General features: G+C 46.8%; 1 protein-coding gene across 2 annotated transcripts in view; it reads left to right on the top strand.

Moving 5' to 3' along the window:
- The first annotated feature begins 2056 nt into the window (after positions 1–2056).
- Positions 2057–12713, top strand: part of USP10 (ubiquitin specific peptidase 10) — a 70219-nt gene continuing 59562 nt past the window's right edge. The window contains exons 1-2 of one of the 2 annotated variants that reach the window (XM_067019807.1): positions 2057–2193; positions 8311–8893. In XM_067019807.1, coding sequence (XP_066875908.1) covers positions 8879–8893 — 15 coding nt within the window. In that variant the 5' untranslated portion in view covers positions 2057–2193; positions 8311–8878. The remainder of the gene's footprint in view (positions 2194–8310; positions 8894–12713) is intronic. The other variant, XM_059043822.2, reaches the window with a different exon arrangement.

Consider the following 12713-nt stretch of genomic DNA (forward strand, 5'->3'; position numbering starts at 1 on the left):
ACAGTATTGTATTATGTTTCCCAGATTCATTTTTTAATTTTTTTTATGGCCGAGCCTTGGGGCTTGTGGGATCATATTGCCCTGACTGGGGATCGAACCCAGGCCATCGCAGTGAGAGCGCGGAGTCCTAACCACTGGACCGCCAGGGAATTCCCTTCCCTAGCTTTTTTTTTTTTTTTTTTTTTTGCGGTACGCGGGCCTCTCACTCTTGTGGCCTCTTCCGTTGCGGAGCACAGGCTCCGGACGCGCAGGCTCAGCGGCCATGGCTCACGGGCCCAGCCGCTGCGCGCCATGTGGGATCTTCCCGGACCGGGGCACGAACTCGCGTCCCCTGCATCGGCAGGCGGATTCTCAACCACTGCGCCACCAGGGAATTCCCTTCCCTAGCTTTTTGTTAAAATTTTTTTCAAGCATACAGAAAAGTTGATGGTACCACTTGGATCCAACAACTGTTAACATTTTGCATTATTTACTTTCTCTCCCTCTATGTGTATTTGTGTGTGCTTATATAATTTTATTTTTTGTTGCACCATTAAAAAATAACTCAGGTATTATGACATCCACCCCTAAATTCTTCAGATGCCTATCCTGACAAAAGAACATTCTCTCATATGAGCGTGATATCATTATTATATTATGGAAGCTACCAATAATTCACTAAAATCATCTACATCCAAGCCATACTCAACTTTTTCCAACTGTCAAAAAATATTTACCAGGTTAAAAAACACCAGTAACCAATCAAGATTCACACCTTGTATTCGGTTAAGTTTTTTTTTTAAGCTCTTTTATTTTATTTTTAGAATTTCGTGTTGAAGTATAGTTGATTTAAAATGTGTTAATTTCTGCTGTACAGAGAAGTGATTCAGTTATACGTATATATGTTCTTTTTCATATTCTTTCCCATTGTGGTTTATCGCAGGCTATTGAATATAGTTCCCTGTGCTATACAGTAGGACCTTGTTTTTTATCTATTTTATATATAGTAGTTTGTATCAGTTTAGCTCTTTTATTTTAGACAATCCCTTCCCCTTCTTATATTTTTCATGGCATCCCATTTTTGAAAAGACCAGGCCCTCTGCCTTATGGAATGTGGCAATGGATCTTACTATTGATCCCCTCTTCTCAGCACAGGGTCTGGTAAGAGTAGCTTCTCTGTTCGCTGAGCACTTGAAAACAGCGATCATGGTTATGAATAATAATCACAGAAGCTAATCTTTATTGAGGGCTGGTGTGTTCACACTCATCTAATTTGATCCTCACAGAAATCTTGGGAGTTAAGAAATTTTATTAGCCTCATTCACAGGTGAGGAAACCAAAGACTTAGGAAACGGAATTAACTTGCTCCAATTACTCAGCTAGAAGGGCCGAAGTAGGTGATAAACTGCATGGTCAGGTAGGGGGTTCACTGTTTTCTTGAACCAATGACCCGAAAGCTGATCTGTCTGTATGCGTGCATGTATGCGTGTGATAGGCAACGCTGAGTGCTTACTATTTGCCAGGCCCCAATCCTAAACGCTTTACCGGTGCGTTTTCATTTTTATTTTTTCAAAATATTCTCCAATGCCTAGCTAAAAGCGTGGTACAGAGTAGACGCTCAGATAGTGTTTGTGGAATGAATGAAAAGTGAATAAAGTAATGAATGGACGGATGTGACCTCCATAAATCGGGACTCCTCTGAGATCTTCAGCGCGCACTTCGGAGACCCCGGCCCAGGACGACCCAGGGGTTCGGGGGCGCGGGCGGACTTCAGGCCGCTGCTCCCTGGCTCCGGACATCGCGAGTCCCGCCCAGCACCCAGGTGGCCTCCCGGCTGGTGAGAAACCCAGGCCGACCGGGCGCTTTGGCGTTATCACCTCCGTCCACTGCCCTTTCCCCTCCGGAGCTGCAGCCGGACCCGGGAGCTCCCGGTCCGCGGCGGGCCCGCATCCGCCGAGGGCCGCGAGCTCACGGTCGGCCTCGGGCCGAGTCCAGCCGCGCACGCCCACCTGTCGACCGCGCATGCGCAGCGCGCGCTCGGCGCGCCCGGCCTCCCCGCGCCCCGCGCCCCGCGGCCAGTGCGCAGGCGCGGCGGCCGATGCGAGTGTGTATGTGCGGGCGAGAAGATGGCGGCGGCGGGGGAAGCAGCGTGAGGAGTCGGACGAGCGCCGAGGCTCATTGAAACGGGCCGCCATGGCCCTCCGCAACCCGCAGGTAGCAGCCGGCCGGCGCCCTCGGCGGGAAGGGGCCCCGGGTCGCGGGCGGGTGGGCGCCGGGGCGGACGGGCGGGCGGGCTCACCCCGGCCCCGAGCGAGCGTGTGGGAGTGGGGGAGGGCGCCGGGACACGCTGCCCGGGACTAGGCCCCGAGCCTCCCGCCGCCTCCGCGCCTCGGCCGCCTGCAGCCCGGCCCGCCCTGCGCCAGAGCCCACCGGGCCCCGCTTCAGAGGGGCGGCGGAGAGGGGGCACCCGGAGAGGGCGTGGGGTGCGCGAAGGGGTTAACCTCGGGGCTGGACCGCGGGGCGAGCCGGCGGTGCAGATGGGGCCCTGGCTGTCCCGGGAGGCAGCCGGGAATCTTTGGGAGGCCTCGGGGCGGCACAGCCTTCCACGCCTTGTGGTCGCCTCTCTGCCCGCAACGAGCCAACCAAGATTTGGGGTGCCCCGTTTTCCCCATGGCCCCAAAGGTTGCTTTCGCAGTTTGATTGACCCGGGGCGGGGCGGCGGCTTGCCGGTGTTCTGACTTTTAGACTCAAGTCACTAAGAAGCAGCCTAAGGTTACTGGTGCAAAGAAAACTCGAAATAACTCGCCAGGACCATACTTGTACCTGCCTTTGAGTGACATCTTTTGCACGAATCCGCCTCACCCTGTCAGAGCGGTATCTTAGGGGTCGTTTGTGATAATCCCGTAGTGGAAAGAAAGTAAAACGCACGCTTTTAGGGAGGTATGAGTGTAGAGTTGAACTCATCTTCCCTCTCCCCACTCCCTCAAATACAATTGGTCTGGATAAAAATCGGCATGTGGTATTATTTGTCAGGCTTGCTGTGCACCGCTGATGTGTTGACTTCTAAGCCCTAGAAGTTATTGCGCGTTTTTATATCATCTCAATGTGCTGTTGTATTAAATAAGGGAAAATGAAACAAAGTAGCTGTTGGAAAACTGGTGGCCGGTAAATTGTAACCCTTGCAAAGCAATTGGTTTTTCTTGCCCTTTTGGACATGGAGTCGGTTTTAGTAACTATTGGAATTAACGCATGTCGCGGAATTTGAGACTCGATAACTTAAAAAAAAAAAAAGAGATCTTTCAGGAAGCAGCAATTTTGTTAAACTTTTGGCACTTTAGTTTGCGCTACAACTTTCCCCTTTAAACTTCTGTTCACTTGTACATCTGCGTTTTAAAGTAACTCAGTATAGTTCTTTGCACAAAAAAAAGGGCCTAGTAGCGGTTGAATAAGTTTTACAAGTATGCAATTCAAAGATTTCTTTCCTTAAGAGATTTCGTGTTTGCCTTTTTCTCAACTTAAATTTTTTTAAAAATTAAGCCTTGCTCTAATTTAAAAAAAATTTTTAATTTTATCATTTTTGGCTGCGTTGGGTCTTTGTTGCTGCGCACAGGCTTTCTCTAATTGTGGCGAGCGGGGGCTGCACATCGTTGCGGTGCGCAGGCTTCTCATGGCGGTGGCTCCTTTTGTTGCGGAGCATGGGCTCTAGGTGCGCGGGCTTCCGTAGTTGTGGCTCGCGGGCTCAGTACTTGTGGCTCGCAGGCTCAGTACTTGTGGCTCGCGGGCTTAGTTTCTCCGTGGCATGTGGGATCTTCCCGGACCAGGGCTCGAACCCGTGTCCTCTGCATTGGCAGGTGGATTCTTAACCACTGCGCCACCAGGGAAGTCCCCACTTCCATTATCAGAAGCACCAATCGCAATGCAAACTGAAATGTTAGTGAGTGGTGATAATAGGTAAAAGTGATTGTAATTTATTTTACTTTCCTAAATGTCCTAGTATTTATGTTTTATACAGCAATATTGCCTATACACATCTTCAGAAAATTGGAGTGGCAACAGTTAGCTGAACATAAATGTTAGCAGCACTTTGGGTTTATTCTTTTAAAGTTTGATTAGGGCTTCCCTGGTGGCGCAGTGGTTAAGAATCTGCCTGCCTATGCAGGGGTGGACACGGGTTCGAGCCCCCTGGTCCGGGAAGATCCCACATGCCGTGGAGCAAGTAAGCCCGTGCGCCACAGCTATTGAGCCCACGTGCCACAACTACGGAAGCCCGCGTGCCTAGGGCCCGTGCTCTGCAACAAGAGAAGCCACCGCAGTGAGAAGCCCAGGCGCCCGTGCACCGCAGCTAGAGGAAGCCCGTGTACAGCAACAAAGACCCAATGCAGCCAAAAATAAAAAAATTTGTAAAAAAAATTAAAGTATGATTAAAATGCTTTTAAGTTGTAGCTTGCAGAAGGTAGGAAAGGAAATAGTATGAGTTCTCATATTTTTCTTTCTTTTCTTTTCATAATTTTCTTTTTAGACGAATAGTAATGAAAACAAGTAATGAGATCATATGTGATAGGATTTAATGATTGGATCCTGCTTGAGTCAGGCTAAGCATTTTAATAATTTTGTTTTATTCAGTTACCTGCTGTCCTGAAGGTCCTGCCATAGTCAAGGACATTCATTAATTCAGCAAATATTGGTTGGGCTCTCGTGCTCTGCTAAGCACTGTTATTTGTTATTATGTGTGTTACTTGTTTATTATTGGGGATATCAATCACAAATGAACAGTAAGGGTCCTATTTTCATTTCTTTTTTCTTTTATTAAGTTTTTATAAGGGTCCTATTTTAAAATTGGATTTTTAAGGTTACAATCTAAAACATTTATGTAGTTTATAGCCTATTTCCATACCACTGATTGAACCCTTTCCCCTGGGTTGACATGAAACAGTGCAAAACTTAGAAACATTTCTAATGCCAGTAGCTTTCAACACATTTTAAAAATACAACGAACTTTGACAGTTGAAGTGAAAGTACATCTCTGACATTTGTTTGCATGAGGGAACTGATTAAAATGATTAGGGGTAATTAATTTGAACTGACCAATTCTGCCGTAAACCAGAAGAGATTTTTGTGATCATTGCAGTCATTTATAGTGAAATCTCTACGGTAATGCTTCGTACACCCTATTTGGACGTCGTGTGGCTGCTCCCGTCCTGGTCCTGTGCGGTGGGGCTCACCCTCATCTTTTCACTGCCTCACATACAGCATTGTGGCACCCACATTTTACACTGGAATTTCTTTGATCCAGTTTACAGCATATGGTAGAGTGTTGCCGTATCGTTGAATATCTTTGTAACTGACAGCTGTGTTAGTAGTTTTCCAAAGGGATACATTTTTATTGGAGTTTCATACTGAGCAACTGAAGTAAATAAAATTATTTGAAATATGGGGTATTTGGAGATACCGGTTTTCCTTTGCATAGTGACAGCAAAATCTTGAAACATGTCCTAAGACTAGATAAGCCATTTAAAGCTTGTGCGTTGATGCTCGCCTCAGAGGTTTCTGCACGGGAGCAGTGGAGACGAGCCTTATCCAGGGCCTCACCCTCACCCTCTGGAGCCCGTCTTGTGGGGACCAGTGTCCTGAAATGAGCAAATAGTAAGTGGACCGCCTCATTCCAAATTCCTCTTTAGAGCAACAGTTAGGACATAGATTCGAGAGCTTTTTTATGTGGAACTGAAGTGATTTGAATAGTGGTTTGCATAGGAAAACTTAAAGGAGAAAAGAATTCCAAAGCTTAATGATTATTTAATGCCAGGCCTAGTGGCACATTTACTTTGTGCTGTGTTCAGAATATAATATTGAAGCAATTGAGAAAAGTTGTATCATCTCTACTTGAATTATAGTTCATCGAGGTTATTTTTTGTTTGTTCTTGTGTTTTTACAAATTTCAGACGGGCAAGTACTTGCTGTTAATGGATCTGGTTTTTCAAGTGGCATATTAAGGGTGGGTGCTGAGGACACTTCTTACTGATAATATACTAAATATGAAAACAGTGGGAAGCACTTGCTTTTGAATTTGTAATTACGCTGTTACAGTTGTCTTTACTGCCACACATGCAAGAATCACTGTGGCACAAGACAGATAAATCTGTTTGCAATGGAATTTACTGGCCTTGGGCCACTGGATTACTGTCATTTGTCACTTTAGTGCTACTTCAGCAGTGTAGATGTTCATTTCCAAAGACTTACATGTGCTTGGACTGCAGTTTTCCTGTTTATTGAAGTGATCTCCCAATAGGTCTTTCTGTGACCGTTTCTGTCAGTGCAGTCTGTACTAAGAACAATAGGCAAAATGAAGGTAGCCCGTGGGGTAGGTTTATAGTACTGTTGGTTTCAAGAATCAGAAATTGTAGAATCTGTCGTAAACCTAGATGTGGAGTCTTCAGAATGTAGACTTTTCATGAGTGGGCTACTTTTTGACTGTTTAAGAAGCTCCTCAGACGTGACCCCATTTTCCGCAGGAGACCCAAGAAACCAATAGCTCCCTGCTGCTCCCTGTTGTGAAAGGCACTGTGCTCGGGTTGCCCTCTCCTGGGAACAGGGTCAGGGAGGTGTGGAGTGGAAGTGTGGTTTGGGGCAGGGAGTGAGAGAATACAGCGTGTCTTCCCGGACTCTCCCTTTCTCGCTCACCTGAGAACTGAGAGATGACCGCGTGCCTGGAGAGAGTGTCAGCCCGGGTCTGCACCAAGGGTGCGCCCACTGAGGGCGCCTGCTCCTGTCCCTCCTCCAGCCCCTCCCTCCGGGGCTTCGTCCGCAGCTTTACTGGTTGTCCTTCTTCAGATCCGCGCTCTCTCTTTGTCTGGTATCAGCTCAAGGGCCATCTCATAAGACTACACTCGCTGATTTAAGAGTCTCGCAAGTAGTGCGTTCGAAAGGAAAGTATCTCCCAAGAGAGAGGCTGGTGCCTCACTCTTGTGCCTTTGGTACCTGAGTTTCACATATAGCTGCCTGCCTTTCTCTTTCTCTCCCCCTCTCTCTCTTTCTCTGATGGTACAATTTTGTTTCCCCATTTGTACTTGTTTTATGAAGAAATGCTGGCATGCCCGTGCTCTTTTGCAGCAAGTAGTCTTTAAAGTTTCAAGATTCACCATGACAGCTGCAAACTTATGTTGTCATTGGAGCTACTGTGAAAAAAAAACACTTAAATGTTAATTGAATAATATTAGAGGTATTCCTGCTGTAAGAAACCGAATGTAGGAAAAAACGCGCATTTAAGACCGCACAAAATAGAGGGGCTCATGTTACAGGCCTGTTACTGTGAACGAGCTGGCTGGGGTGGGAAGGGAGGGGTCCCATGAATAGCACGTGCGCCCCTCCCCCTTGCTCCTGGGGCTTTAGTCCCGTGAGGTGCATTGGTTGCACGGGAAGTGGTGGGGACAGCTTTTCAGACCATTTTCTCAACTTACTCTCCTCACTGTTCACAAAAATAGAAGTTTATCATTATTGTGAGTACAAGTCAAAAATACTCATCTCTGTGTTTTAAAATATGTTGAGTAAAGCTGGATATCTGTATAAATTACATGTTGCAAGCCGTGGGCCGTGTGAACTAGAGCTAGCACTGTGCAAGAACGTTTAATACGTGGCTCAGGGGGAAATTTTGATTTGTCTTTTGGTCTAATGAGTTAGTCTGCATTGTTTAATTGTTCTTGCATAAACATGATGGTATCCTTTACTCTGCATATAAGCAATACATTTTAAATTTTATTATGTTCATTTAAATTTAGTCTGGGCCAGTCAACTTGTGAATTTATTTGATATTCTGATAATTGTCAAGAGGAATTCTAGTGTTCCTCTTCTTTTGTGTCTCTCCTATTTTAGACAGTTCATAACTCCAGAGGAGTGAAGCAGTTGCCTGTTTTGAGAGACTTTCATCCTTAAAATATATACCCTTTCTATTTTTTTTTTTTTGAAAACATCAATTTTTTTTCTTGTGATAGGACTTGGGGGGGGAATAGAAGAGAATTTGAAAATGGCATTTAATTCTGGAGTTTTCAGAGATTCTTGCCTGATGTTATAAAAAACTTCTCTTGATATTTAAGTAGTAATTCCCCTTAAGTGGCTGCCAAGATGTGTATATTTATTTGAGACCCTGGAGAGTAGGCCTTCTGGGTAGATCTGATAATTGGATAAGGAAGAACATACTTATTATAAAATTAAGCATTGCAGCAATCAGCATGTGGAGAAAGTTGTGCAGTGCGTAAGCTGCATGGTTTATGAAGTGCCGTGACTGGTTTGATCCTTACGGCAACTCTGTAATGTATTGTTATTATCACCATTTTACAGATGAATAAAGTGAGACTCAAGAGGTTGTGGGACTTCCCTGGTGTTGTTAAGAATCCGCCTGCCAATACAGGGGACACAGGTTCGAGCCCTGGTCCAGGAAGATCCCACATGCCGCGGATCAACTAAGCTCGTGCACCACAACTACTGAGCCTGCGCTCTAGAGCCCGTGAGCCACAACAACTGAGCCCGCGTGCCACAACTACTGAAGCCCGTGCACCTAGAGCCTGTGCTCCACAACAAGAGAAGCCACCACAATGAGAAGCCCGCGCACCGTAACGAAGAGTAGCCCCCGCTCACCGCAACTAGAGAAAGGCCGTGTGCAGCAACAAAGACCCAATGCAGCCAAAAATAAATGAATCAGTAGATAAATTAAAAAAAAAAAAAGTTAAAAAAAAGAGGTTGTGATGTGAAGTCGCATGGCTCTTAAATGAGCTATCAGGGACTTAAGAGCAGGTCTTTGGACTTCTATCCTTTGCCTTTTCTACTTGGCCGAACTGATAAAGGCCTGATGTTTCACAGTGTGACTTCCCCATGGTAGTTCCTCAGTGAAGATTCATGGAATGGCCAAATGAATGAAATAAAGGTTTACATGTTTAAAGACATTAATGTGTTAGTAATTACTAAGGGTTGCTAATCTGCTACTAATTATTAATTACAAGATTTTGCGTAGAGTGCATTTTGGTGAAAGTTCTTACTGATTTTATTTTTAATTAATTAATTATTTTTGGCTGTGTTGGGTCTTCGTTTCTGCGCGCAGGCTTTCGCTAGTTGCGGCGAGCGCGGGCTACTCTTCGTTGCGATGCACGGGCTTCTCATTGCTGTGGCTTCTCACTGTGGAGCATGGGCTCTATAGAGGCGTGAGGGCTTCAGTCATTGTGGCATGCGGGCTCAGTAGTTGTGGCTCGCGGGCTCTGGAGCGCAGGCTCAGTAGCTGTGGCGCACAGGCTTAGTTGCTCCGAGGCATGTGGGAACTTTCCAGACCAGGGCTTGAACCCGTGTCCCTTGCATTGGCAGGCGGATTCTTAGCCACTGCGCCACCAGGGAAGTCCCACTGATTTTATTTTTAAATACAAAATAAAGACTTGCAATTTCTGAAACAGAAATATTTAAAGTAAAAAGTATGTCACTCTCTTTCTTCCTCCCTGATCCTTGGTCCTCACCTGATGTCTGTCTTATGTGCCTTTTTGTGTTTGGGCATTGTTGTTTTGTTCCCTTGTCTCATAATGCAGTCGCTTCTAACCAGGTAGTCACTGAGCTGGATTTTTTGGAGCTAGTCTTGTTTCTAAAACTATTGAAGCCATCTATTCAAGTATAGGAAGGGTTCTTATTTCTACCAAATTTTGCCAGGGGATGGAGCAGATGTTCTGGAGCTTAAAGTGGTTCCCTGGGACCCAGTATACTGAGAACTGTGGAAGTGCTGTAGAAAAATTTATGACTATTAAAATGCCCAAACCATTTGTTTAAAAAGAAATGATACTTTGAAGATGTTCAACCCCTTAATTATAGCAGCCATGCTGTTCAGTTTCTGTATTGTAAAAAAAATGTCTGATTCAAAGTTAAATTCTTGTCTCTTGGTCACCTCTGCGCTAAAGAAGATTACTGAGAGGACAAACCTTTTGTTAGTTGCAGAGGTTGATAGGTCATCAACCCTAGTGAATAGTGGGGAATTGGGTAATGAACCTGGGTTTTCCCCATCTTCTCCAAAATAAGGCTTTGTTCACCTCCCCTTTTGTGTTTTTGTTTATTTATTTATCATTATTTATCTTTTTTTTTTTTTTTTTTGCCACGCTGTGATCTCAGTTCCCTTACCAGGGATTGAATCTATGCCCCCTGCAGTGGAAGTGTGGAGTCTTAACCACTGGACTGCCAGGGAAGTCCCTCCCACTTTGTTTTTATCAAAGTACTGCAATGGCAAAAGAAAGAAAAAAATCCAAAAAAACTCTCCCATATCTCATGTCAGGTCCTCTCCCCAGAAACCATATTCAACTACTTCTAATAAAATGCAAAATAGGGTCTTTTAGGGGTAGCATTCTGTGTCCTTTGGAATTAATTTGTAGGATACCAGACACCTTTATTCAGAACTACATATAAAGGACTTTATATCTTTTGTAATTGTTCAAACAAAAAATTTTGGTGGCCAGGCATTAGGATAGAGCTGAAAAGCGTTTCTGTGCTTTAGAAGTTCACAGGGTAGTGGGAGAGGGAAACAGGCTGATTGGTATATACTGTTTTAGGGTGTTAATTCCTGTAACAGAGGTGTGAACAATACGGTCAAAAACTTTCATTCATGCATGCACGCACGCATGCACGCACGCACGCATGCACGCACGCATGCACGCACGCATTTGGCGAGTAGTTATTGAGTGGCTGCTGTGTACCAGGCACTGAGGATGGAGTGGTGAGCAGAGACGGGCGTTGTCCCTCTCCAGGGAGCTTACTGTCTGGTGAGGGAGACCGACGCTAATCAGATAGTCACAGTAATGCCTGTGTCATCCCGAACCGAGGACTGTGTCGGGAGGGAGGGCACAAGGTCTGTCGGCGTGGCCCTGGATGGGCTCCCGGAAGCGGCGCCTTGGCTGGTACCCAGCCGAGGACGGCTCTGCAGCTGGAGGGTGTGGGGAGCCCCTGAGAACTGGGAACGCTGGGTGCCGAGGTGCGGGCGGCCAGCCTTACCCCGGGGAGAGTGTGGAGGAGGGCGGCACGCGCTCACACTCTGCCTGCCCTGCAGAACCGTCCCAGTGGGCTCACGGCGGCCTCCCACGAGCCACCGTGCCGAGGGTGCCGTGGAGGTGGGGAGGAGTGGCAGCGTCACGTGCACTGGACAAGGGGGAGCATCGGGGGAAGCTGGGAAGACGACTCTCCTAGAAAGGCGACATTTGGGCAGAGAAGCGCCAGGACAGGGTGTGGGGGGAAAGCATGTGGAGGAACAGGGTCTCAAAGCCTGCGGGTACGCCGGGGCACGTGGGCTCGATGGGGGACTGGTGGGTAGGGTGAGGGGCCGGACCGAAGTCAGGAGGGGCGAGGGACCTGGGGAGTCCAGCCTGGATGGCGTCTGCCCCTGTCAGCAGGTGGGCGCCTGTGGGAAAGCATGGGTTCCAGGAAGGGGGTCGTCCTGCTCTGTGTTGGCATTGCTGAGGGGGATGGCTGTGCAGGGGCCCGCCTGGGGTCCTGCGTGGGGTGGCAGGGTGTGTCCCTCCTCTGGCTCCTCAGATCTCCTCCAGAGTGTTCGCTCCGCTCACCGCGGCGCCTCAGGCATCTTAAACCTCGGAACTTTGAGGGGGGAAAAGCTAGGACATTCCTTTGGGGGTCATCTGAGGCAGGTTAATGCAAGGCAAATAGCCCTTGAATGTCCTCACTGGTAGTTGGATAGAGTCGTTAGGGAAGGTCATTTGGGGACATTATTCCCTGTATGTTTTTGGGGGGCACCTTTAAAACAAGCATTAGGTACTTGATTATGCTCCTAGAAAATAAAGAAAATATTAGCAAAGACATCACCCCTAATATCTCACGACTCTGAGATGACTTCTGTTAATATTTCGAAATGCTTCCCTTTGGTACTCTTTGTGGTAAATTTTAGACATTTGGGATCCTTTTATATAATAGTATGTTTTAAGTTGTCATCCTTGGTCATGGTCTTCTCTCATCAGGTCACCTGGCATCCTGGTGGCCATCCAGACACACTAAGTAGGGACTCCTAATTAGGCCCCCAAGTCTGTGTTTCCCTCAGCCACACGCAGGTGTCAGAGCTTCCACAGAGTTTTTTTAAAAATTAATCAATTAATTAAGTTTTGGGGCTGTGTTGGGTCTTCGTTGGTGCACACTGGCTTTCTCTAGTTGTGGCGAGTGGGGCTGCTCTTTGTTGCGGTGCGCGGGCTTCTCATTGCGGTGGCTTCTCTTGTTGCAGAGCACGGACTCTAGGTGTCCGGGCTTCAGTAGTTGTGGCATATGGGCTTCAGTAGTTGTGGCTCGCGGGCTCTAGGCATGCGGGCTCAGTAGTTGCGGCGTACGGGCTTAGTTGCTCCACGGCATGTGGGATCTTCCCAGACCAGGGATCGAACCCGTGTCCCCTGCATTGGCCGGCGGATTCTTAACCACTGCGCCACCAGGGAAGTCCCCCTCCACATAGTTTTGTTTACAGCCTTTTCCCTTAACCTGCTGAGCACTTTTCCATGAATAGGATTAACTAAATCATATTTTGGACATTTTAAAACTTTTCCAGTCTAGGTTAGGTATGAACAACAACAAAAGATACAGGTTTGTGGCTCTCTGAGGGAGAATATTAATTTTAGCACTGAGTGGAGTGAATTGGGAACAGAACCAACTGAGGAGCCTGAAAATGTTGCTATTTGAAGACCTGCGGCACTGGGTCTTCAGAATGAGAGTTCAGTTTTGTTTGAAGTTCA

Source organism: Kogia breviceps, chromosome 18 (assembly GCF_026419965.1).
Source record: "Kogia breviceps isolate mKogBre1 chromosome 18, mKogBre1 haplotype 1, whole genome shotgun sequence".
Lineage (NCBI taxonomy): Eukaryota > Metazoa > Chordata > Mammalia > Artiodactyla > Physeteridae > Kogia > Kogia breviceps.